This window comes from Anomaloglossus baeobatrachus, chromosome 3, assembly GCF_048569485.1.
Source record: "Anomaloglossus baeobatrachus isolate aAnoBae1 chromosome 3, aAnoBae1.hap1, whole genome shotgun sequence".
Taxonomy (NCBI): Eukaryota; Metazoa; Chordata; class Amphibia; order Anura; family Aromobatidae; genus Anomaloglossus; species Anomaloglossus baeobatrachus.
In genome coordinates, this window is record NC_134355.1 from 560,674,057 (window position 1) to 560,697,251 (window position 23,195).

Consider the following 23,195-nt stretch of genomic DNA (forward strand, 5'->3'; position numbering starts at 1 on the left):
GGGAATTTTGTTTACTTACCGTAAATTCCTTTTCTTCTAGCTCCAATTGGGAGACCCAGACAATTGGGGTGTATAGGCTATGCCTCCAGAGGCCGCACAAAGTATTACACTAAAAGTGTAAAGCCCCTCCCCTTCTGCCTATACACCCCCCGTGCTCCCACGGGCTCCTCAGTTTTGGTGCAAAAGCAAGCAGGAGGAAAAAAATTATAAACTGGTTTAAAGTAAATTCAATCCGAAGGAATATCGGAGAACTGAAACCATTCAACATGAACAACATGTGTACACAAAGAACAACAGCCCGAAGGGAACAGGGGCGGGTGCTGGGTCTCCCAATTGGAGCTAGAAGAAAAGGAATTTACGGTAAGTAAACAAAATTCCCTTCTTCTTTGTCGCTCCATTGGGAGACCCAGACAATTGGGACGTCCAAAAGCAGTCCCTGGGTGGGTAAATAATACCTCATAATAGAGCCGTAACGGCTCCGTCCTACAGGTGGGCAACCGAGGCCTGAAGGACTCGCCTACCTAGACTGGCATCCGCCGAAGCATAGGTATGCACCTGATAGTGTTTCGTGAAAGTGTGCAGGCTCGACCAGGCAGCCGCCTGACACACCTGCTGAGCCGTAGCCTGGTGCCTCAAAGCCCAGGACGCACCCACGGCTCTGGTAGAATGGGCCTTCAGCCCTGAGGGAACCGGAAGCCCAGCAGAACGGTAAGCTTCGAGAATTGGTTCCTTGATCCACCGAGCCAGGGTTGATTTGGAAGCCTGTGACCCTTTACGCTGGCCAGCGACAAGGACAAAGAGTGCATCCGAGCGGCGCAGGGGCGCCGTACGAGAAATGTAGAGTCTGAGTGCTCTCACCAGATCTAACAAGTGCAAATCCTTTTCACATTGGTGAATTGGATGAGGGCAAAAAGAGGGTAAGGAGATATCCTGATTGAGATGAAAAGGGGATACCACCTTAGGTAGAAATTCCGGAACCGGACGCAGAACCACCTTGTCCTGGTGAAACACCAGGAAAGGGGCTTTGCATGACAATGCTGCTAGCTCAGACACTCTCCGAAGTGAAGTGACTGCTACTAGGAAAACCACTTTCTGCGAAAGGCGTGCGAGAGAAATATCCCTCATTGGCTCGAACGGTGGTTTCTGAAGAACCATCAGCACCCTGTTCAGATCCCAGGGTTCCAACGGACGTTTGTAAGGAGGGACGATGTGACAAACCCCCTGCAGGAACGTGCGTACCTGTGGAAGTCTGGCCAAGCGCTTCTGAAAAAACACAGAGAGCGCAGAGACTTGTCCCTTAAGGGAGCCAAGCGACAAACCCTTTTCCAATCCGGACTGAAGGAAGGACAGAAAAGTGGGCAAGGCAAATGGCCAGGGAGAAAAACCCTGATCAGAGCACCATGACAGGAATATTTTCCACGTCCTGTGGTAGATCTTGGCGGACGTTGGTTTCCTAGCCTGTCTAATAGTGGCAATGACCTCTTGAGATAATCCTGAAGACGCTAAGATCCAGGACTCAATGGCCACACAGTCAGGTTGAGGGCCGCAGAATTCAGATGGAAAAACGGCCCTTGAGACAGCAAGTCTGGTCGGTCTGGTAGTGCCCACGGTTGGCCGACCGTGAGATGACCTCCTCGGTCAGTCTGGAGCGACGAGGATGGCGCGGCGGCAGTCGGCCCTGATCTTGCGTAACACTCTGGGCAACAGTGCCAGCGGAGGAAACACATAAGGGAGGTGAAGCTGCGACCAATCCTGAACTAAGGCGTCTGCCGCCAGAGCTCTGTGATCGTGAGAACGTGCCATGAATGCCGTGACCTTGTTGTTGTGCCGGGACGCCATTAGGTCGACGTCCGGCATCCCCCAGCGGCAACAGATCTCCTGAAACACGTCCGGGTGAAGGGACCATTCCCCTGCGTCCATGCCCTGGCGACTGAGAAAATCTGCTTCCCAGTTTTCCACGCCCCGGATGTGAACTGCGGAGATGGTGGAGGCCGTGGCTTCCACCCACATCAAAATCCGCCGGACTTCCTGGAAGGCTTGCCGACTGCGTGTTCCTCCTTGGTGGTTGATGTAAGCCACCGCTGTGGAGTTGTCCGACTGAATTCGGATCTGCTTGCCTTCCAGCCACTGCTGGAACGCTTTTAGGGCTAGATACACTGCCCTGATCTCCAGAACATTGATCTGAAATGAGGACTCTTGCCGAGTCCACGTACCCTGAGCCCTGTGGTGGAGAAAAACTGCTCCCCACCCTGACAGACTCGCGTCCGTCGTGACCACCGCCCAGGATGGGGGTAGGAAGGATTTCCCCTTCGATAATGAAGTGGGATGAAGCCACCACCGAAGGGAAGCTTTGGTTGCCTGAGAGAGGGAGACGTTCCTGTCGAGGGACGTCGGCTTCCTGTCCCATTTGCGTAGGATGTCCCATTGAAGAGGACGCAGGTGAAACTGCGCGAAAGGGACTGCCTCCATCTTCCCCAGGAAGTGCATGAGGCGCCTCAAGGGGTGTGACTGACCTTGAAGGAGAGATTGCACCCCCGTCTGTAGTGAACGCTGCTTGTTCAGCGGAAGCTTCACTATCGCTGAGAGGGTATGAAACTCCATGCCAAGATATGTCAGCGATTGGGCCGGTGTCAGATTTGTCTTTGGAAAATTGATGATCCACCCGAAACTCTGGAGAGTCTCCAGAGTAGCGGTGAGGCTGTGCTGGCATGCCTCTTGAGAGGGAGCCTTGACCAGCAGATCGTCTAAGTAAGGGATCACCGAGTGACCCTGAGAGTGGAGGACCGCAACTACTGCAGCCATGACCTTGGTGAAAACCCGTGGGGCTGTCGCCAGGCCGAACGGCAGTGCCACGAACTGAAGGTGTTCGTCTCCTATGGCGAAGCGCAGGAAGCGCTGATGCTCTGGAGCAATCGGTACGTGGAGATAAGCATCTTTGATATCGATCGATGCAAGAAAATCTCCTTGGGACATTGAGGCGATGACGGAGCGGAGGGATTCCATCCGGAACCGCCTGGCCTTTACGTGTTTGTTGAGCAGTTTTAGGTCCAGGACAGGACGGAAAGACCCGTCCTTCTTTGGAACCACAAACAGGTTGGAGTAAAAACCGTGACCCTGTTGCTGAAGAGGAACAGGGACCACCACTCCTTCTGTCTTGAGAGTGCCCAGCGCCTGCAGAAGAGCATCGGCTCGCTCGGGAGGCGGAGATGTTCTGAAAAATCGAGTCGGAGGACGAGAGCTGAACTCTATCCTGTAACCGTGAGACAGAATGTCTCTCACCCAACGGTCTTTTACCTGTGGCAGCCAAATGTCGGAAAAGCGGGAGAGCCTGCCACCGACCGAGGATGCGGTGTGAGGAGGCCGTAAGTCATGAGGAAGCCGCCTTGGTAGCGGCACCTCCGGCGGTCTTTTTAGGGCGTGACTTAGACCGCCATGGATCGGAGATCCTCTGATCCTTCTGAGGCCTTTTGTACGAGGAGAATTGGGACCTGCCCGCACCCCGAAAGGACCGAAACCTCGACTGTCCCCTCCTCTGTTGGGGTAAGTTTGGTTTGGCCTGGGGTAAGGATGTTTCCTTTCCCTTGGATTGTTTGATGATTTCATCCAGCCTCTCACCAAACAAACGGTTGCCAGAAAATGGCAAACCGGTTAAGCACTTTTTGGAAGCCGAATCTGCCTTCCATTCCCGTAGCCACAAGGCCCTGCGTATTGCCACCGAATTGTCGGCTGCAACCGCCGTACGGCTCGCAGAGTCCAGGACAGCATTAATAGCGTAGGACGCAAATGCCGACGTTTGAGAAGTTATGGACGCCACTTGCGGCGCAGACGTACGTGTGAGTGCGTCAATTTGCGCTTGACCCGCTGCAATAGCTTGGAGTGCCCATACGGCTGCGAATGCTGGAGCAAAAGACGCGCCGATAGCTTCATAGATGGATTTCAACCAGAGCTCCATCTGTCTGTCAGTGGCATCCTTGAGCGAAGCCCCATCTTCAACTGCAACTATGGATCTAGCCGCCAGTCTGGAGATTGGAGGATCCACCTTGGGACACTGAGTCCAGCCCTTGACTACGTCAGGGGGGAAGGGATAACGTGTATCCTTAAGGCGCTTGGAAAAACGCTTATCTGGACAAACTCGGTGTTTCTGGACTGCCTCTCTGAAGTCGGAGTGATCCAGAAACATACTCGTTGTACGCTTGGGGAACCTGAAACGGAATTTCACCTGCTGAGAGGCTGACTCCTCCACTGGAGGAGCCGAGGGAGAAATATCCAACATTTGATGTATGGACGCGATAAGATCATTCACTATGGCGTCACCATCAGGAGTATCAAGGTTGAGAGCGGCCTCAGGATCAGAATCCTGATCAGCTACCTCCGCTTCATCATACAGAGAGTCCTCCCTCTGAGACCCTGAACAATGTGATGAGGTCGAGGGGATTTCCCAGCGAGCTCGCTTAGGCGGTCTGGGGCTGCGGTCCGTGTCAGAGACCTCACCCTGGGATCTATGAGACACCCCGGGGGAACATTGTTGTTCCAACTGAGGGGAACCAGGGGGCAATGATTCCACAGTGCCCATGGTCTGAGATACCGGTCTGGACTGCAAAGCTGCTAGAATCTTAGCCATAGTCTCAGAAAGTCTGTCAGTAAAAACTGCAAACTCCGTCCCTGTCACCTGGACAGTGTTAGCTGGTGGTTACCCCTGGGCCCCCCTTAGCAGAGGCTCCGGCTGAGCAAGTGCCACAGGGGCCGAGCAGTGCACACAATGAGGGTCAGTGGAACCTGCCGGTAGCGAGGTCGTACATGCGGCGCAGGCAGCATAGTAAGCCTGTGTTTTGGCACCCCTGCCTCTTGTGGGCGCCATGCTGTTGTCTCCCCTGAGCAACACAATAGGGTATATAGCCAGAAATCAACCGTGCACCATACAGTGTAAAGTATAGCCTATAAACATATAATCTATAATTACACTTCTGCACAAGTGGGGCCAGCACCTCAGGTGCTGCTTACCGCCCGCTTAAAGCGGTTGTGTGGCCACCAGAATCCCTGCCTGGGTCCCCCAGAGCTTGTCTCCCCTCTGCAGCGTCAGAGGAGCTGACAGGAATGGCTGCCGGCGTCCTGAGGAGAGGAGGGAGCCGTGGGCGTGACCCAGAAAGTGCGGGAACTGGTGCCCCACTGTGCACAGTGAGGGGGGTGGAGTATGCAAAGCATGCTCCAGCCCTCAGTGCTGCCGTCCTGTACAGCGTCCCGCCCTTCCCCTGACTGGCAGGGCTGGGGGCGGGAAGAAAAAGAGACTAGGCCGCAAAAGCCGGGGACTCGAGTTATAAGCGCGGCTGCCGTATAAGCGCGGTCGGCGCAGAAGTCCCCGGCGCACTAGCAGTCCCAGCCGCGCCGCAGTGATAACAATGGCAGCGGCGGTCAGCGCGGTAGTCCCCATACACTAACACACTCAGCGACGCTGCAGTGTGTAATGGCACAAACGCGGTCAGCGCCGCGGTCCCCGGTGCACTAGCACACCCAGCAATGCTGGAGTGTTGCTGTGCGCGGTCCCCTCGGGGACACAGAGTACCTCAAAGTAGCAGGGCCATGTCCCTGAACGATACTCGGCTCCTATCCAGCAGAGTCCTCAGGAGCTGTGGATGGAGCACGGTCTCAGTGCCTGGAGACCGATTAGGATCCCACTTCACCCAGAGCCCTAAGGGGGATGGGGAAGGAAAACAGCATGTGGGCTCCAGCCTCCGTACCCGCAATGGATACCTCAACCTTAACAACACCGCCGACAAGAGTGGGGTGAGAAGGGAGCATGCTGGGGGCCCTCTTTTCTTCCATCCGACATAGTCAGCAGCTGCTGCTGACTAAGCTGTGGAGCTTGCGTGCATGTCTGCCTCCTTCGCACAAAGCAAAAAACTGAGGAGCCCGTGGGAGCACGGGGGGTGTATAGGCAGAAGGGGAGGGGCTTTACACTTTTAGTGTAATACTTTGTGCGGCCTCCGGAGGCATAGCCTATACACCCCAATTGTCTGGGTCTCCCAATGGAGCGACAAAGAAATAAAAGATTTCTAATATAGCTCATTTACATGGTGCATGTTTTCTCCTTGCATATTTTTGAGCTGCAGTAAGTATTATTATATTTTTTAAAGGGAACGCCAGGGAGATAAAAAATTCTTCTACTGTCACTGGCCACATAAACTATAAAGATTAGATGCCCAGTGCTGCTTCTGTACCTGTATTTCAGTGTAACTGTGAAGCTCCTTAGTACTCCCCCACCCTTCTGGGAGGTTACATCACACATCAGGTGGCGTGGCCTACTCCAGGCTGATCCTAGCTGCTAACCACCTGATATCTGCCTCTATTTAGTCCGAGTATAGGAGGTGTGGCCTGCTCCTTCTAATTTCTATCCTGCTTCTTCTCCCTTTCAGTATAATTCCTTTTAATTCCTTTGCTACTCGTGTTTCCATGGGCAAATAAGAATAATGAGGATCCCTCTATCCTGTAGTATCCCAAATATTTGTAGGCAGCAATTAAGTTAAGTTTTCTCTTAGCCCAGGGGTGGGGAACCTTTTTACTGCCGGGAGCCATTTGTGAATTTCTATCAACCTTCGGGGGCCGCACAAAATTATCAATGTGAAAATCACCTGCTATATTCGATCAAGCATTTAACTCACCCATAATGTGGTGGCCGGAGCTACTTCTCTTTGGTGTCGCGGTTAATTTTCGGTGACATTAATCATGTAACTTTGCTTCTCACAACTACTTTTCCAGGTTTGTCTCGACCTGGAGCGCAGTCAACTCTTTGTGATAATAAGATTGGTAAATCATATACATCACATAACCTGTGATAGCAGCTATATCACAGGAGACATTGGGGGCAAATGCATCACACAAGGGGCTCAGGACATGTATTTGCCCCCAGCCCCTCCTGTGATGTATATGCCCCCAGACCCTCCTGTGATGTATATGTCACAGCCCCTCCTGTGCACCTCCTGTGATGTATATGCCCCCAGCTTCTCCACTGTGATGTATATGCCTCAGCGTCTCCACTGTGATGTATATGCCTTAGCATCTCCAATGTGATGTATATGCCCCCAGCCCCTCCTGCGATGTATATGCCTCAGGCTCTCCTGTGATGTATATGCCCCAACCCCTCGTTTTTTTATATATATATATATATATATATATATATATATATATATATATATATATATACACACACACACACATACATACATATATATATAGTACAGACCAAAAGTTTAAAAGTTTGGACACACCTCATCTCTAGAACAACTGCTAAGAGGAGACTTTGTGCAGCAGGCCTTCATGGTAAAATAGCTGCTAGGAAACCACAGCTAAGGACAGGCAACAAACAGAAGAGACTTGTTTGGGCTAAAGAACACAAGTAATGGACATTAGACCAGTGGAAATCTGTGCTTTTGGTCTGATGAGTCCAAATTTGAGATCTTTGGATCCAACCACCGTGTCTTTGTAGAAAAGGTGAACGGATGGACTCTACATGGCTGGTTCCCACCGTGAAGCATGGAGGAGGAGGTGTGATGGTGTGGAGGTGCTTTGCTGGTGACACTGTTGGGGATTTATTCAAAATTGAAGGCATACAGAACCAGCATGCCTACCACAGCATCTTGCAGCGGCGTGCTATTCCATCCGGTTTGCATTTAGTTGGACCATCATTTATTTTTCAACAGGACAATGACCCCAAACAAACCTCCAGGCTGTGTAAGGGCTATTTGACCAAGAAGGAGAGTGATGGGGTGCTACACCAGATGACCTGGTCTCCACAGTCATCAGACCTGAACCCAATCGAGATGGATTGGGGTGAGCTGGACCGCAGAGTGAAGGCAAAAGGGCCAACAAGTGCTAAGCATCTCTGGGAACTCCTTCAAGACTGTTGAACAGTTTTACGGTGACTACCTCTTGAAGCGCATCAAGAGAATGTCAAGAGTGTGCAAAGTAGTAATGAAAGCAAAAGGTGGCTACTTTAAAGAACCTATAATATAAGACATATTTTCAGTTGTTTCACACTTTTTTAAGTATTTCATTCCACATGTTTTAATTCATAGTTTTGATGCCTTCAATGTGAATCTACAATTTTCAGAGTCCTGAAAATAAAGAAAACTCTTTGAATGAGAAGGTGTGTCCAAACGTTTGGTCTGTACTGTATATGCCCCTAGCCCCTCTTGTGATGTAGAAGCCCCAACCTCTCTTTTCATGTGTATGCCCCCAGCATTTCCAGTGTGATGTATATGCCCTCAGCATTTCCAATGTTATATATATGCCTCAGCCCCTCCTGTGATGTGTATGCCCCAGACCCTCCTGTGATGTGTATGCCCCAGCCCCTCCTGTGGTGTGTATGGCCCCAGCCCCTCCTGTGATGTCTATGCCCCCAGCCCCTCCTGTGATGTCTATCCCCCAGCCCCTCCTGTGATGTCTATCCCCCCAGCCCCTCCTGTTATGTCTATCCCCCCAGCCCCTCCTGTGATGTCTATCCCCCCCAGCCCCTCCTGTGATGTCTATCCCCCCAGCCCCTCCTGTGATGTCTATCCCCCCAGCCCCTCCTGTGATGTCTATCCCCCCAGCCCCTCCTGTGATGTCTATCACCCCAGCCCCTCCTGTGATGTCTATGCCCCCGCCCCTCCTGTGATGTCTATGCCCCCAGCCCCTCCTGTGATGTCTATGCCCCCAGCCCCTCCTGTGATGTCTATGCCCCCAGCCCCTCATGTGATGTATATGCCCCCAGCCCCTCATGTGATGTATATGCCCCCAGCCCCTCATGTGATGTATATGCCCCCAGCCCCTCATGTGATGTATATGACCCCAGCCCCTCATGTGATGTATATGACCCCAGCCCCTCATGTGCTGTATATACTGGGGGCATACACATCACAGGAGGGGCTGGGGCATACACATCACAGGGGATGCTGAGGGCATCATACACATCACAGGAGACGCTGAGGGCATCATACACATCACAGGAGATGCTGGGGGCATACATATCACAGGAGACACTGGGGGCAAATACATCACAGGACACGCTGGGGGCAAACATCACAGGAGATGCTGGAGCATACACATCACAGGAGACGCTGGGGGCATACACATCACAGGTGACACTGGGGCACAGACATCACTGGGAGGCATATATATGGTTGAAGGGCACAGACAGCACTTGGGGGGCAGGGACAGCATTGTTGGGGCATTAATATCACAGGGGAGCGGGCATCACTAAGGGGGCATGGACAGCACTGGGGGAGCACAGACATCACTGGGGGCAACAGACAGCATTGGAGGAGCACAGACATCATTAGGGGGGCACAGACATCACTGGGGGGAATGGACAGCACTGGGGGGGCATAGAGAGCACGGACATCAGGAGGGGGGCACGGACATCACGAGGGCGCATTGATATCACGAGGAAAGCATGGACACAATTCAGGGCATGGACAGCACTAGGGGGGCACTGGGGAAAACGGATAACACTTGCGGTACACAAACTTCACTAGGGGAGCACAGACATCACTAGGGGGAACTGGGGGGGCACGGACAGCACTTTCGGAGCACAGACATCACTAGGATGACACAGACAGCAAAGGGGAACATGGACATCAATGGGGGGCACAGGACTGGGTGCAGTGCACAGCACTGGAGGGTAGCACACAGCACTGGAGGGGGCACACAGAACAGCACTGGGGGAGGGGGCACACAGCACCATGGGTGGCACACACAGCATCGGAGGGCAGAGGCACAGCGTAGGAACACGTGAAGCTGCTGCTTGTGTTCTGTGCTCTGTGGGACGGGAGCGCAGAGCGCTAACCCCGCCCACAAGCAAGTCCTTAGCATTCTGGCATGGGTACGCTCACGCAGCTTTCAGTAGTGAACGCTAGGCCAGAGCCACGCTTGCGTGTGACTCACACGAGCCTCACATATCGAATCACCCGAGACGGCCTGCTGCTCTCCGGACAGAAGTGTCTCAGCTGTGTAGAAATATATGTAGCTGACCCGCTCCAGTCAGGTGAGTGTGCGGCCGTGCTGGGTGATGCCATGCGAGTCACTCACAAGTGTGACTCTGGAATGCGACTCCTCACGGGACGGGGATTTAAAGCAGCGGTGGTTGGCCACCGGCAAGACGCGGTAGCCGACCCGAGCACTGCGACCCCAGGAACATGCCCGGGGGCCATAGAAAACTTCATTGCGGGCCGTATACGGCCCGCGGGCCAGAGATTTCTCACCCCTGTCTTAGCCTGATCATTTTGCAAGCTAAACATTCCCAGATCCTTTAACTGTTTCTCATAGGACAACGTTTGCAGTCCACTCACCATTCTGGTAGATCTTCTCTGAAGTTGCTCCAGTTTTTCTAACTTTTTTTAAATGTGGTGCCCAGAACTGGACACAGTATTCCAGATTAGGAATGAACAAAGAGAATTTGGGAAAAATATCGAAGGCTTTGATCACACTAGAAAAAGGATTTTTCTCAAGAAATTTCTTGAGTCTGAAAGATTACCGCACTTGCAGTCAAAAACCGCACCAATACCGCACCGAAAACCGCATGTGGTTTTACCGTGGTTTTCTGCGTTTTTGATGCGTTTTTTGTGCGTTTTTTCCACAGGGTGGTCCATGCGGTTATGTAGCATTATCTATGGCAAAAACCACAGGTACCTGCAGAAAAGAAGTAACATGCACATTCTTTTTCTCAAGAAATTCTGCAGAAAGAATGTTCTTGAGAAAAAAACCACAGTGTGCGCACAGCTATTTTTTTTTCCATAAGTTTTGCTGGTGAATGTCTGCAGAAAGGTTACAACCATTTTCTGCAGAAATTTCTGCAGCAAAACCGCAGAACTAAACGTGGGTAAAACCGCAGTTGTGTGAACAAGGCCAAAGTATCTGAGAAAAAAAAAAATTGTTGCTCTACATAAAGATGACCTAGGCTATAAGATAATTGCCAACTCCCTGAAACTGAGCTGCAGCACAGTGGCCAAGACTATACAGCGGTTTAACAAGGCAGGTTCCACTCAACGTGGACAGTCATGAAAAGGTGTACAAGAATAGATTCCAACTGAAGGGGGAGAGGCAGGCAGAGCATAAATAGGCTGACACTGACTGCTACTAGAAGGGAGCAGGCCATGCCTCTTCACGCCCCTCTATTTTTGAACTGAACAAAAGCAGATATTCGGGGGTTTGTCAGTTAGGATCAGCTGGAGAAGGTCACACCCTTTGATGTGTGATGTAACGTTCCAGAAGGGAGGGGAAGCACTTAGGAGCTTCACAGTTACACTGAAATTACAGGTACAGAAACAGTACTGCACATCTCACTATAGTTTATGTGGCGAGGGATAGTAGAAGAATTTTTTTTTATATCCCAAGAGTGCCCTTTTAAATTGCAACATGTTAATATTTTCAGTGTTTTGGTGGTTTCTGCTTTTCATCCTCTGTGGTGAACGCATAAAAAATCTCACGGGATATACGCTGTGGTTATAAAAATTATAGCAACAAAAAACAAACACTTTTTTTGTGACTTTCAATGTTTTGATATTTGGGAGATTTTTTTTTAGTCCCTCTAGAGCAGGGCAGGGAAAAGTGAGGCCCTCGGAAAACCTAATACCCTCTGGCTGTTCCAGTCCGACCAGAGGTCAGAGACAGCCGAAGGGATGAATGACGTCACATCATCGCATGGGCTGTATGGAACGTCAGTGCAGTGGAGTCCAGATTAGAGCACCGAGGGAACAGGAGCAAGGTGAGTACCGTATTTTTCGGACTATAAAGACGCACCGGACTATAAGACGCACCCTGGTTTTAGAGGAGGAAAATAGAAAAATAAAATTTTAAGCAAAAAATGTGGTCATGACACACTGTTATGGGGTGAGGATCTGCTGCCTACACTGTTATGGGGGTAATATCCCCAAATTCTCTACTAAGGTGCCGCATCCTGGTAATGATCCTCCTGCCTTGTATATAGAGTATATGTCCCTCATCCTGCTATATACCGTCATCCTGGCATATGGCCGCATCCTGCTATATACAGTTAGGTCCAGAAATATTTGGACAGTGACACAATTTTCGCGAGTTGGGCTCTGCATGCCACCACATTGGATTTGAAATGAAACCTCTACAACAGAATTCAAGTGCAGATTGTAACGTTTAATTTGAAGGTTTGAACAAAAATATCTGATAGAAATTGTAGGAATTGTACACATTTCTTTACAAACACTCCACATTTTAGGAGGTCAAAAGTAATTGGACAAATAAACCAAACCCAAACAAAATATTTGTACTTTCAATATTTTGTTGCGAATCCTTTGGAGGCAATCACTGCCTTAAGTCTGGAACCCATGGACATCACCAAACGCTGGGTTTCCTCCTTCTTAATGCTTTGCCAGGCCTTTACAGCCGCAGCCTTCAGGTCTTGCTTATTTGTGGGTCTTTCCGTCTTAAGTCTGGATTTGAGCAAGTGAAGTGCATGCTCAATTGGGTTAAGATCTGGTGATTGACTTGGCCATTGCAGAATGTTCCACTTTTTTGCACTCATGAACTCCTGGGTAGCTTTGGCTGTATGCTTGGGGTCATTGTCCATCTGTACTATGAAGCGCCGTCCGATCAACTTTGCGGCATTTGGCTGAATCTGGGCTGAAAGTATATCCCGGTACACTTCAGAATTCATCCGGCTACTCTTGTCTGCTGTTATGTCATCAATAAACACAAGTGACCCAGTGCCATTGAATACCATGCATGCCCATGCCATCACGTTGCCTCCACCATATTTTACAGAGGATGTGATGTGCCTTGGATCATGTGCCGTTCCCTTTCTTCTCCAAACTTTGTTCTTCCCATCATTCTGGTACAGGTTGATCTTTGTCTCATCTGTCCATAGAATACTTTTCCAGAACTGAGCTGGCTTCATGAGGTGTTTTTCAGCAAATTTAACTCTGGCCTGTCTATTTTTGGAATTGATGAATGGTTTGCATCTAGATGTGAACCCTTTGTATTTACTTTCATGGAGTCTTCTCTTTACTGTTGACTTAGAGACAGATACACCTACTTCACTGAGAGTGTTCTGGACTTCAGTTGATGTTGTGAACGGGTTCTTCTTCACCAAAGAAAGTATGCGGCGATCATCCACCACTGTTGTCATCCGTGGACGCACAGGCCTTTTTGAGTTCCCAAGCTCACCAGTCAATTCCTTTTTTCTCAGAATGTACCCGACTGTTGATTTTGCTACTCCAAGCATGTCTCTGATGGATTTTTTCTTTTTTTTCAGCCTCAGGATGTTCTGCTTCACCTCAACTGAGAGTTCCTTAGACCGCATGTTGTCTGGTCACAGCAACAGCTTCCAAATGCAAAACCACACACCTGTAATCAACCCCAGACCTTTTAACTACTTCCTTGATTACAGGTTAACGAGGGAGACGCCTTCAGAGTTAATTGCAGCCCTTAGAGTCCCTTGTCCAATTACTTTTGGTCCCTTGAAAAAGAGGAGGCTATGCATTACAGAGCTATGATTCCTAAACCCTTTCTCCGATTTGGATGTGAAAACTCTCATATTGCAGCTGGGAGTGTGCACTTTCAGCCCATATTATATATATAATTGTATTTCTGAACATGTTTTTGTAAACAGCTAAAATAACAAAACTTGTGTGACTGTCCAAATATTTCTGGACGTAACTGTACTGGCATATGGCCGCATTCTGCTATATAACCCATCATGGCATATGGCCCCATCCTGCTCATATACCCCCATCCTGCTCATAATATACCCCCATCCTGCTCATAATATACCCCCATCCAGCTCATAATATACCCCAACCTGCTCATATACTCCCATGCTGCTCATATGACCCCATCCTGCTCATATGACCCCATCCTGCTCATATGACCCCTATCCTGCTGATCTGACGCCATCCAGCTCATATGACCCCATCCTGCTCATATGACCCCATCCTGCTCATATGACCCCATCCTGCTCATAATATACCCCCATCCTGGTGTATGGCCACATCCTGTGGCACATAAAAAAAATAAACATTCATACTCACCTCACCTTACCTCACTCCCTGCAGCATCGCTCGTCCTCCCGTCTGTGTCAGCGGCAGCGCCGCTGAGTGGAGCCGTCCCCGTTACACTGCTGCATCGCGATCATCTCCTGTGTCTGTGCCGGCGGCTGCGTGTGGACACGTGCGCACAGCGATGACGTCATCGCTGTTCGCGCCGCTAGTCTCCACCCAGCCGCTGGCACAGACACAGGAGATGATCGCGATGCAGCAGGGTAACGGGGACGGCTCCATTCAGCGGCGCTGCCGCTGACACAGATGGGAGGACGAGCGATGTTGCAGGGGAACGGTGAGTACTGTACACTGATTCACTGCTCCCCGCGCTGATGATGATGCACGGGGAGCAGTGAATACAGCAGCACATGATCACTTCAGGCCGTAGTTGCCAGGGGTGATCATGCGGGCTGGCTGTTTATCCTCCGCCCATCATCCCGCCCACCTGTCAGTGCCTGCTTCAGCGCTGAGAGATGATGGGCGGGGGATGGGCGTGCATATTAAATGATCGGGTCCATGTGGTCACGGCAGGCTGCTACAGCCTGCTCGTGCCCCCGATGACCCGCTCCACCGCAGCACCCTCATTCCCCGCAGCCACATTCAGACCATAAGACGCACCCCCCACTTTCCCCCAACATTTGGGGGGAAAAAAGTGCGTCCTATGGTCCGAAAAATACGGTATGTTGTTTTTTTTTTCCTTATACCCTTCTAACAAAAAAAATTATCCTGATTTAAAGTAGACATGTGGGAAATGTTATTTAGTAATGATTTGTGATATAACTATATGGTTTAAGGGCCTAAAAAAATTCAATGTTTAAAATTGCGAAATGTTCTCATGTCAAATTTTCTAAATTTTCATAAATAAACGCAAATGATATAAACCAAAATTTACCGCTATCATGAAGTACAATATGTCATGAAATAACAACCTCAGCATCACTGAGATTCGTTGAAGCGTTTCAGAGTAATTACCTCATTAAATGACACTGGTCAGAATTAAAAACAGTGGCCTGGTCAGGAAGGTAAAGTAGTAAAAATAGAGTGGGTGGTGAAGGGGTTAACTAAACAAATTACCCTATACTTTGCAATGTGATATACAGACAGCACACAGACTGTACACTGATGACATCCGTGTGCTGTACGTGTTTTACACGGACCCATAGAATTGTATTGGCCCTGGTAATCCGTGCTGCTGAAAACCCTCCAGACATGTTTCCTTGTGTTTTACATGGACACCCGACCCATGTAAAACCATGGACATGTGAATACAATAGGTTATAATGGAAATGTCTGGTATCTGAGAGAAAAAAAAAAATGGATACCACATATACGGGCCATGCAGATGGCTGAATGAGCCCTAATGCAGTGTATTCTTTTGGCAGCATTATCCTATGAAAGGACATAATGAGAGTACAAAGATGTCAGACCGAAGAGCACTAATAAGGCCATGTGCGCATATTGCATTCTATTCCGCAGCGTGTAAGTCACTGCCTGCGCGTCTCAGAACGCAGCCGAAAAAGCTGCGTTCTGAGACGCATTCGGCAGAACACAACGTGCGCACATTCCTGGAGAATTCATGCGTTCTGGATGCTCTCTCTGCCATAGAAAGAGTGGGAAAAGCATCCAGAACGCACATTTTTCACAGTGTGGTCCCACTCGGCTCTGCAGCATCCCCATAGACTTGCAGCAGAGCCGAGTGGGACCGCACTGTCAAAAAGAGCATGTCTGGCCGCAAGCCAGTGCCGCGCGATCAGAATGAACTTCACCCGACTTCATTGTGATCGCGCGGCTCTGTGCGTGTGCCGTGGCTTGATTTGCAGTCACACGTGAAGGACTCACCTGTGATCGCAAATCCCCTGAGTGACTTCAGTGAGCCGCGCGATCAGCTGTGCTTTCACTCAGGTTACTCGCGGCCACAGCTGCAGTCCTCCACCTGAGAGCGGTGGCCGCGAGTAACCACAGTGACAGCACAGCTGATCGCGCTACTCACTTCAGTTGCTGCATGGAGCTCACAGGAGCGGTCGTGTTCAACTGCCGCTCCTGTCAGATTCCGATGTAGCAGAGCTGAAAGCGTCGTGGGACCTTGCGTGGATTACGTCGGACCTGGAGTTGTTTTTGAGGGGTTAATAAAGTGGGGAAAGACAGTGTTTTTTTGTCTTTCATTCAAAATAAAGGATTTTTTGGATGTGTGTATTTATTTTCTTTAACTTACAGATCATCATGGAAGGTATCTCGGGGAGACGCCTGCCATGATTAACCGAGGACTTAGTGGCAGCTATGGGCTGCTGCCATTAACTCCTTATTACCCCGTTTGCCACCGCACCAGGGCAATTTGGAATGAGCTGGGTAAAGTCCCGGGACTATCGCATCTAATGGATGCGGCAATTCCGGGCGGCTACTGGCTAATATTGTTAGGCTGGGGGGCTCCCCAATAACGTGGAGCTCCCCATCCTGAGAATACCAGCCTTCAGCCATCTGGCTTTACCCTGGCTGGTATTCAAATTGGGGGGACCACACATCGGTTTTTTTTCAATTATTTTTTTTTTTTAGTGCTCGATATAGACATGCCCACCGGCGGCTGTGATTGGTTGCAGTGAGACAGCTGTCACTCAGCGTGTGGGCGTGTCTGACTGCAACCAATCATAGGCGCCGGTGGGCGGGGGGAAGCAGGGAATACGAGATGGATTAATGAGCGGCCGGCATTTTCAAAAGAGCAGAAGCCGCCACAGTGTGAATGCCGTGCAGCGCCGCGCCGGTGATCGTGGATCGGTGAGTATGAGAGAGGGGGTGGGAGGGAGAGACCAACATGGACAGAGAGAGAGATAGAGACATAGAGAGAGAGATAGAGACATAGAGAGAGAGACCGACCGAGAGAGAAAGACGAAAGACCGCCTTTGTTATGTTAAAAAAACACGCGGATCGCAACAATAATGCAAATGCAAGCATACTGCTTCACATTTTGGCAGTGTTTTTCTACAACTCATTGATTTCAATGGGTGTAGAACGCAGACAAAATGGCAAAAACAAGAATTGACATGTTGCTTCTTCAAACACAGAGATTTTGACAAATTTTTGACAATCAAAACGCTGCATTTCAAAAAGCATCGTGCGCACAGATGTTGCATGATTCTTGTAGACTTTGCTGGGGAATCAGAACACATGCATTTTGTCAATGACACAGTGCAGTTGTAAACGCAGCCAAAATGCAGAAAAAAACACAACGTGCGCACATGGCCTAAGACAGATTAGCTACCATAATTGCAGCAATAGGCAATGCAAGGAAACTAATGGAATTACAATGGGGTCCCCTCTTTTTGTCTAACAACAGATGCCACAGTCTCTATCAACTATGATATCTAAAGGGTTAAATAAACATGTTTTGTCTAGTTTTTATCCATTCACTTTTATAGGATAACATTATTCAAAAGAATAATGTGCACATTAGCCTCAATGCAAATGTAGATCTACAATTCTCAGTCAATGAACATCCGCACCAGATATCCAAGTATTAGGCTTATTATGCATATTGTGCCCCAAATCTGCAAGTCTATGTTTATGCCAGCTATGACAGCAAAGCCAAAGAGAACCCTGAAGTGCTGTGCGCATATTGCTTATTTTTTTCCTTGCAAATTTAGTGCAGAAAATAATCTGCAGCTTGTCAATTGTTGGTGCGTTTTTTCCTGTACTTTTTTAGCCCTTCTCCCATTGACTTCATTAAGAAAAAAATGCATGTGGTTTTGGGGGCATTTTTCTGCGAGAAGGTGTCGGTGTCATGGAGAAAATTTTTGCACCAAATCTGAAACTTGCGCACACGTAGCCTTAACTTTCAGTTTTTGTTGCAGATCCTCTGGTGGTAAATACATGTTGGATTGGCCACAGGCAAATACTTGTCCATATACGCCAAGTACTGCAGGCTTACCTCTTTCACAATTTGCTCCTGTGAATCCTGAGCTGCATCGACAGCGGTATGTTGCCCCAAAATCTTCACAGATTCCTCCATTTAGACAAGGAGAAGAAGAGCAGGGTCTTATCTCTGAAAAAAAATCATAAGCAAAGGAGTTTATGAATGAGATTGTTTTTTTCTTACAAAGATATTGGTGTTTGCAAAAATATTGATTGTGCCAGAACATGATAGACAACTTTGTGCACTCGACGTCTAATTTCCACCGGAGGATCGGGTGAGCATTCATAGGCAAAGACGCTTCAGAAAAACACTGTCAGAAGCGTCTTCATTGGCAGTCCCTTGGTCATTTTTAGAGCAGTTCTACCACAGATGGTTTTTTTTTTCTATACCTCAAACTATAACTATTGAGCAGTTTTCTAGCAGACGCAGCATGGAGAATGTGCTACGTCTTTTAACTGTTTCAGTTTCTGCTTCACAGTTTTCCCTGAAGTGGTTAAAAGAAGTAACAAAAGTAATTTTTCAGTTGCTGTGCACTATCGTCATTTTTTTGCAACAGTTTTGCATGTGCACACAGCATTAAAGGAACCTGTCAGGTCCCATATGCGTTCTGACCTAGAAGCAGGGTGATGTGTGGCCTAGAAACCCCTTCTTACCCATCCTTGTGTTGTAACATTGTGTAATATGAATGTATAAAAATACGTTTCATTACTTACATATTCCCTATGTAAATGATTAGAGGCTATAGTTCCCTGGGCGTCGCATTGCCCTGTGGGCGTTTCCATGCTTTCTGTGGTATAACTCCCGTGATACCAAGTATTTACATGAGCGACGTCACCATCAGCTTCTTGAGATCCCACGCGTGTGCGCTTACCATTCCCGCAGCCTTGTTATCCAGGTGCTTGCTTGTCGGCTTCAGACGCGCTCTGCGCATGCTCAGAAGACTCCTGCGGTTCTGACCATGCACAGTGCACGTCTGAAGCCGACAAGCGAGCACCCGGATAACAAGGCTGCGGGAATGGTAAGCACGCACGTGCGTGATCTCAAGGAGCAACAGTGACGTCACTCATGTAAATCCATGGTATCACGTCCACAGGTGCGTGATACCACGGAAACCATGCAAACGCCCAGGAGACTAGAACCTCTGATCATTTACATAGGGAACATGTAAGTAATTAAACTTTTTTTATACATTCATATTACACAATATTACAACACAGGTATGGGTAGGAATGGGTTTCTAAGCCACACATCACACTGCTTGTAGGTTAGAACACATATGCGACCTGACCGGTTCCCTTTAAGGCTCTTCAGACGTTTGTTTATCACATATGAGTTCTACCCGTGTTTATCACAGATATTACTTCTACCCATTTTAGTTTACATGGCCGTTCACGTTTCTGTTTGTTTGTAGACCGAGTGGCCTGAACCAAAACATGGAGAAATGTCTGATTTTGATCTGAGTCATGGAATAAATTCGCCAAAGCAAGTCTATGGGTGTAAGAAATCAGTTTCATGTTTAATAAGAGAAGTTTGAGAAAACATGTAATACAAAGAACAAAAACAACCAGTGAAAACATTGGTGGCTAAAACTTACACTGACCAAATTCTGATAAAAACCTGATCTAAAGCACTGATGAAAATCATTCTTCTCGACATCTGAATGAGCCCTGACTGGGCTTCCTTTTAATTAGGCCACTCAGAGGTCGGACCCCACTGAACATAAAGTGATGACATATTCACAAGTCATATATGCCATTATTTTGTGTTATGTAGATTTTCTTTTAGGCCCCTTCACACGTCAGTGATTCCGGTATGTATGACGTCCGTTTTCATACATACCAGAGAGATGAACATACACAGACCCACTAAAATCAATGGGTCTGCGCACACATCATTGTTTTCACAAGGACCATGTGTCCATGTGGTGCACACACCCGTGTCCGTGTGTTCTGCATGGAGACAAGTCCGTTTTTCTCCAGCAGCACTGATGTCACACAGTGACATCAGTGTGACACGTGTGGAGAAAACACGTGTATTTGAAATAAAATTATTTTCTATACTAACCTGTCTCCAGCGCTGCTGTCTTTGGCGCTGCTGGCACTTGCTTCTGGGTCTCGTTCATTACGCCCATTGCATATTCACTGCACCGCGGACCTGGAAGCAGCAGCAGCGTCGGAGACAGCAGCACCATGGACATGTATGTATAGAAGTTCATGCTGTTCACGTGCTATCTGGATGTCACATGGATAGCACAGGGACAGAACACGTGCCAAAATCACGGCATATGGATGGGCCATATGCACCTTCAACATGGCCATGCAAAACACAAATGTTTTTCAAGGACACGTGAATGAGGCCTTAGGGTATTCATAATGAGTTTTTGGAGGACTTTCTGGAGGAGAAACTCTGCAAATCCTCCCGAAAAACTCAAGATTCTACGAAAAATTAGAGTTTCCACTAACTAGAATATGCACAAATCATCTTTTAGGAGTCGGCACAGCCGCCAAGTTTTCCCAGGGGAAAGCTCTTCAATAAAAAGCCCTCATCCTTTCTCCTAAAGTGATTCCGACAACCTTTTTTCCGTTCTAGTGGTGGCTCCGCTGACGGAATTTTTTCCCTATATCTTCATTAATAGAGCAGGCGGCTTGCGAGTGGAGGTTGCCTGGAGAATGAACTCTTCATTTCCTTTAAATCACTCCAGGGTTTCCAAACCTTGAAACAATTAAAAGTAGTAAGAAAATACTCAACATGTGCACTGCAATTTCGTTTTTACATTGCTGTGCATTCTCTGCAGTTGTGTTGCAGACGTTGTGTGCATATATCCAGTTTTCACTTCAAAAACTCAGTTTGCTATGTTGCAGATTTTCTGTAGTATTTCTACACTAGTTTGATAAATTAGGCTACGTTCCCACGATGAGTATTTGGTGAGTTTTATATGTTGCTGAATTTCTGCATAACTTCTGATCCTATTATGTAAATTAGGTTACTGGTGTTTTTTATATGTATTTTTATTGTGTTTTAGACCCTGTGTTTTTTTCTCTCTTGTTGTTATCTCATGTTTTAAAGAAAGTTGCTTTGTTTTTTGGCAATTCCTGGTATTTGGCTTTGAAAAAACTTTATTGATAAACTTTTGTGCGGATTACATGCGTTTTCTATTCACAGCTAATGTATACGGCCACTTTGACAATCTCTTCTGATTGAGGAGCGCAAGATATTCTCTGATCATCATTTTGGCTTTTTTTTTCAGACGGACTTTTCTGTTGATCTTAGATTTTGTATTCCTGTAGTCTAGAACATTTTTTTTTCTATATAGAATAAATATTATATTAGCAGGATTTTCCATCTTGTTTAGTTTAAAAAATTGTATTAAATTATAACAAAATATAGCCAGTATGGCAAAATATAAAAACTGCATCATGCCAGAGTGAAGACGCAATTACCCCCAACATGGAACCCCCAAGCTGTTGCCTATCATTGTTTTATGTGAACATTAACCTATAAATTCACACTGACATCTTCAGTTTCCTTACCAGTCTCACACTGCTCGCCTGTATATCTTGGGTGACATTGGCACACTGCAATCCTGTTGTAAACATGGCAGACTCCTCCATTCCAGCAATCTTTGTCAGTGCAGGGCGATACCTCTAGGATAAAAACAACAGACAGGAACTAAACTGCCATAAATCCCTTTAATGTCAGAAGTATATGGAAAGCACTATTATGGTTCGCTTCCACTGGCGTATAAAAAGGACAAGTGCAATGCGAGAAAAAAAAAAACGGATTGCGCTCGCACCAATGTTATTCAATGAGGCAGTGCTGATCTGCGAGTTTTTCCGGAGCTGTAATCAGCCTGAGGAAAAGAAATCACGGCCACGTGTGTCGGATGGGACTGAAAAATGCAAGTCTAGATATGCGAGAAAAAAAATGGATGGCACATCAACCATTTGTATAGAGTCTGTTTTTGATGGATATATTACCATTCCATAGAACACTGTAAATGGTCCTGTAAATGACTGTAGAAGAATAGTTGCTGAGAAAAAAAAAAGCATTGCAAACGAAAGCTGGGCGAGAAAAAAAAAAAATTGCTCCCTCGCATGACATACGGAAAACCAAATGGATTTCATTCGTCCAACGTTTCTGCATGAGAATTTGGACTGATTTTTTTTAAATAAATATATATATATATATATATATATATATATATATATATATATATATATATATATATGTGTAAAAAGCTGTGAGCGAACCCTTACAATTGGTAAAACATAGAAAGGATATGTAGAAAGATAACAGCTCTAAGATACAGCATGGAACATGTCATTCACTAAAGAACCAGTTCTGAATTACCAGTCTCGCACAATGGTCCAGTAAAGTCTGTGGAACATATACAAGAGAATGATCTGGGTTTTTCCACACAGGTGCCACCATTCTGACATGGCTGAGAGAAACATCTTCCCATATCTGCAAGACAGGTTAGACATACCGATAAAATGGTGTAAGATATTTAGGGTCTTTTATGTAGTTTATATACTAATGTTATAAAAAATAACAAAACATTATCAAAGAATCGATAAAGTGACATTTATTACCAATCTGGCAATGTTTTCCGGTGAAGCCGCTAAGACAGGAACATGTGTATGAAGGGTTCCCAGTGACACAGTCATCAATGCATCTGCCCCCATTGCGACAGGGGCGCAAAGTCCAGCAAACGGAGGCTAAAAAATACATCAAAAGCATTATAAATTAAGAAATAATTAGCCAAGACATATTTACAAGTATTCCATTTGTGTCTACAGCTCATGTGCAGACCAATATGTCTCCACCGTTATACAGTGTGTCCACCCATATCCTGTCCACCGCCATTAACTTGAGAACGGTGGCAGCTATAGGCATAGAAGTGGTGTCTAGGTATAGTAAAGTAACCATGCGCTACGCATTGAAATCACCTATAGCACCACCATTTTCATCTCGAAAATGGAACGAGATAGAGAAAAAAAGTGAATTACAAAGTTGTAGGGCATCATCAATTCAATACGAATCGACACCTTGCATACAGAAATGCTATGATATGAAACCCATGACCCCCCAAAACATTGAATGCTGGTCATGCATATGGCGCTCATTTAACTTTTATGCTTATAGCTGCTGCTATTCTCAAGTTAATGGCGGTGGAGAGGATATGGGTGGACACACTGTATAATATAAAGCAAACATTAGACCTTTTACCAAATTCTTCATGATGAACT

At 47.4% G+C, this 23,195-nt stretch overlaps 1 protein-coding gene across 2 annotated transcripts in view; it reads right to left on the bottom strand.

The window, feature by feature from the left end:
* The window catches only part of SNED1 (sushi, nidogen and EGF like domains 1), a 347,445-nt gene that overhangs the window by 184,567 nt on the left and 139,683 nt on the right, over nt 1-23,195 (bottom strand). For both annotated transcript variants that reach the window (XM_075340866.1, XM_075340865.1), the window contains exons 5-8: nt 22,539-22,664; nt 22,297-22,410; nt 21,477-21,590; nt 17,962-18,075 (exon numbers count right to left, since the gene is read on the bottom strand). In XM_075340866.1, coding sequence (XP_075196981.1) covers nt 17,962-18,075; nt 21,477-21,590; nt 22,297-22,410; nt 22,539-22,664 — 468 coding nt within the window. The remainder of the gene's footprint in view (nt 1-17,961; nt 18,076-21,476; nt 21,591-22,296; nt 22,411-22,538; nt 22,665-23,195) is intronic.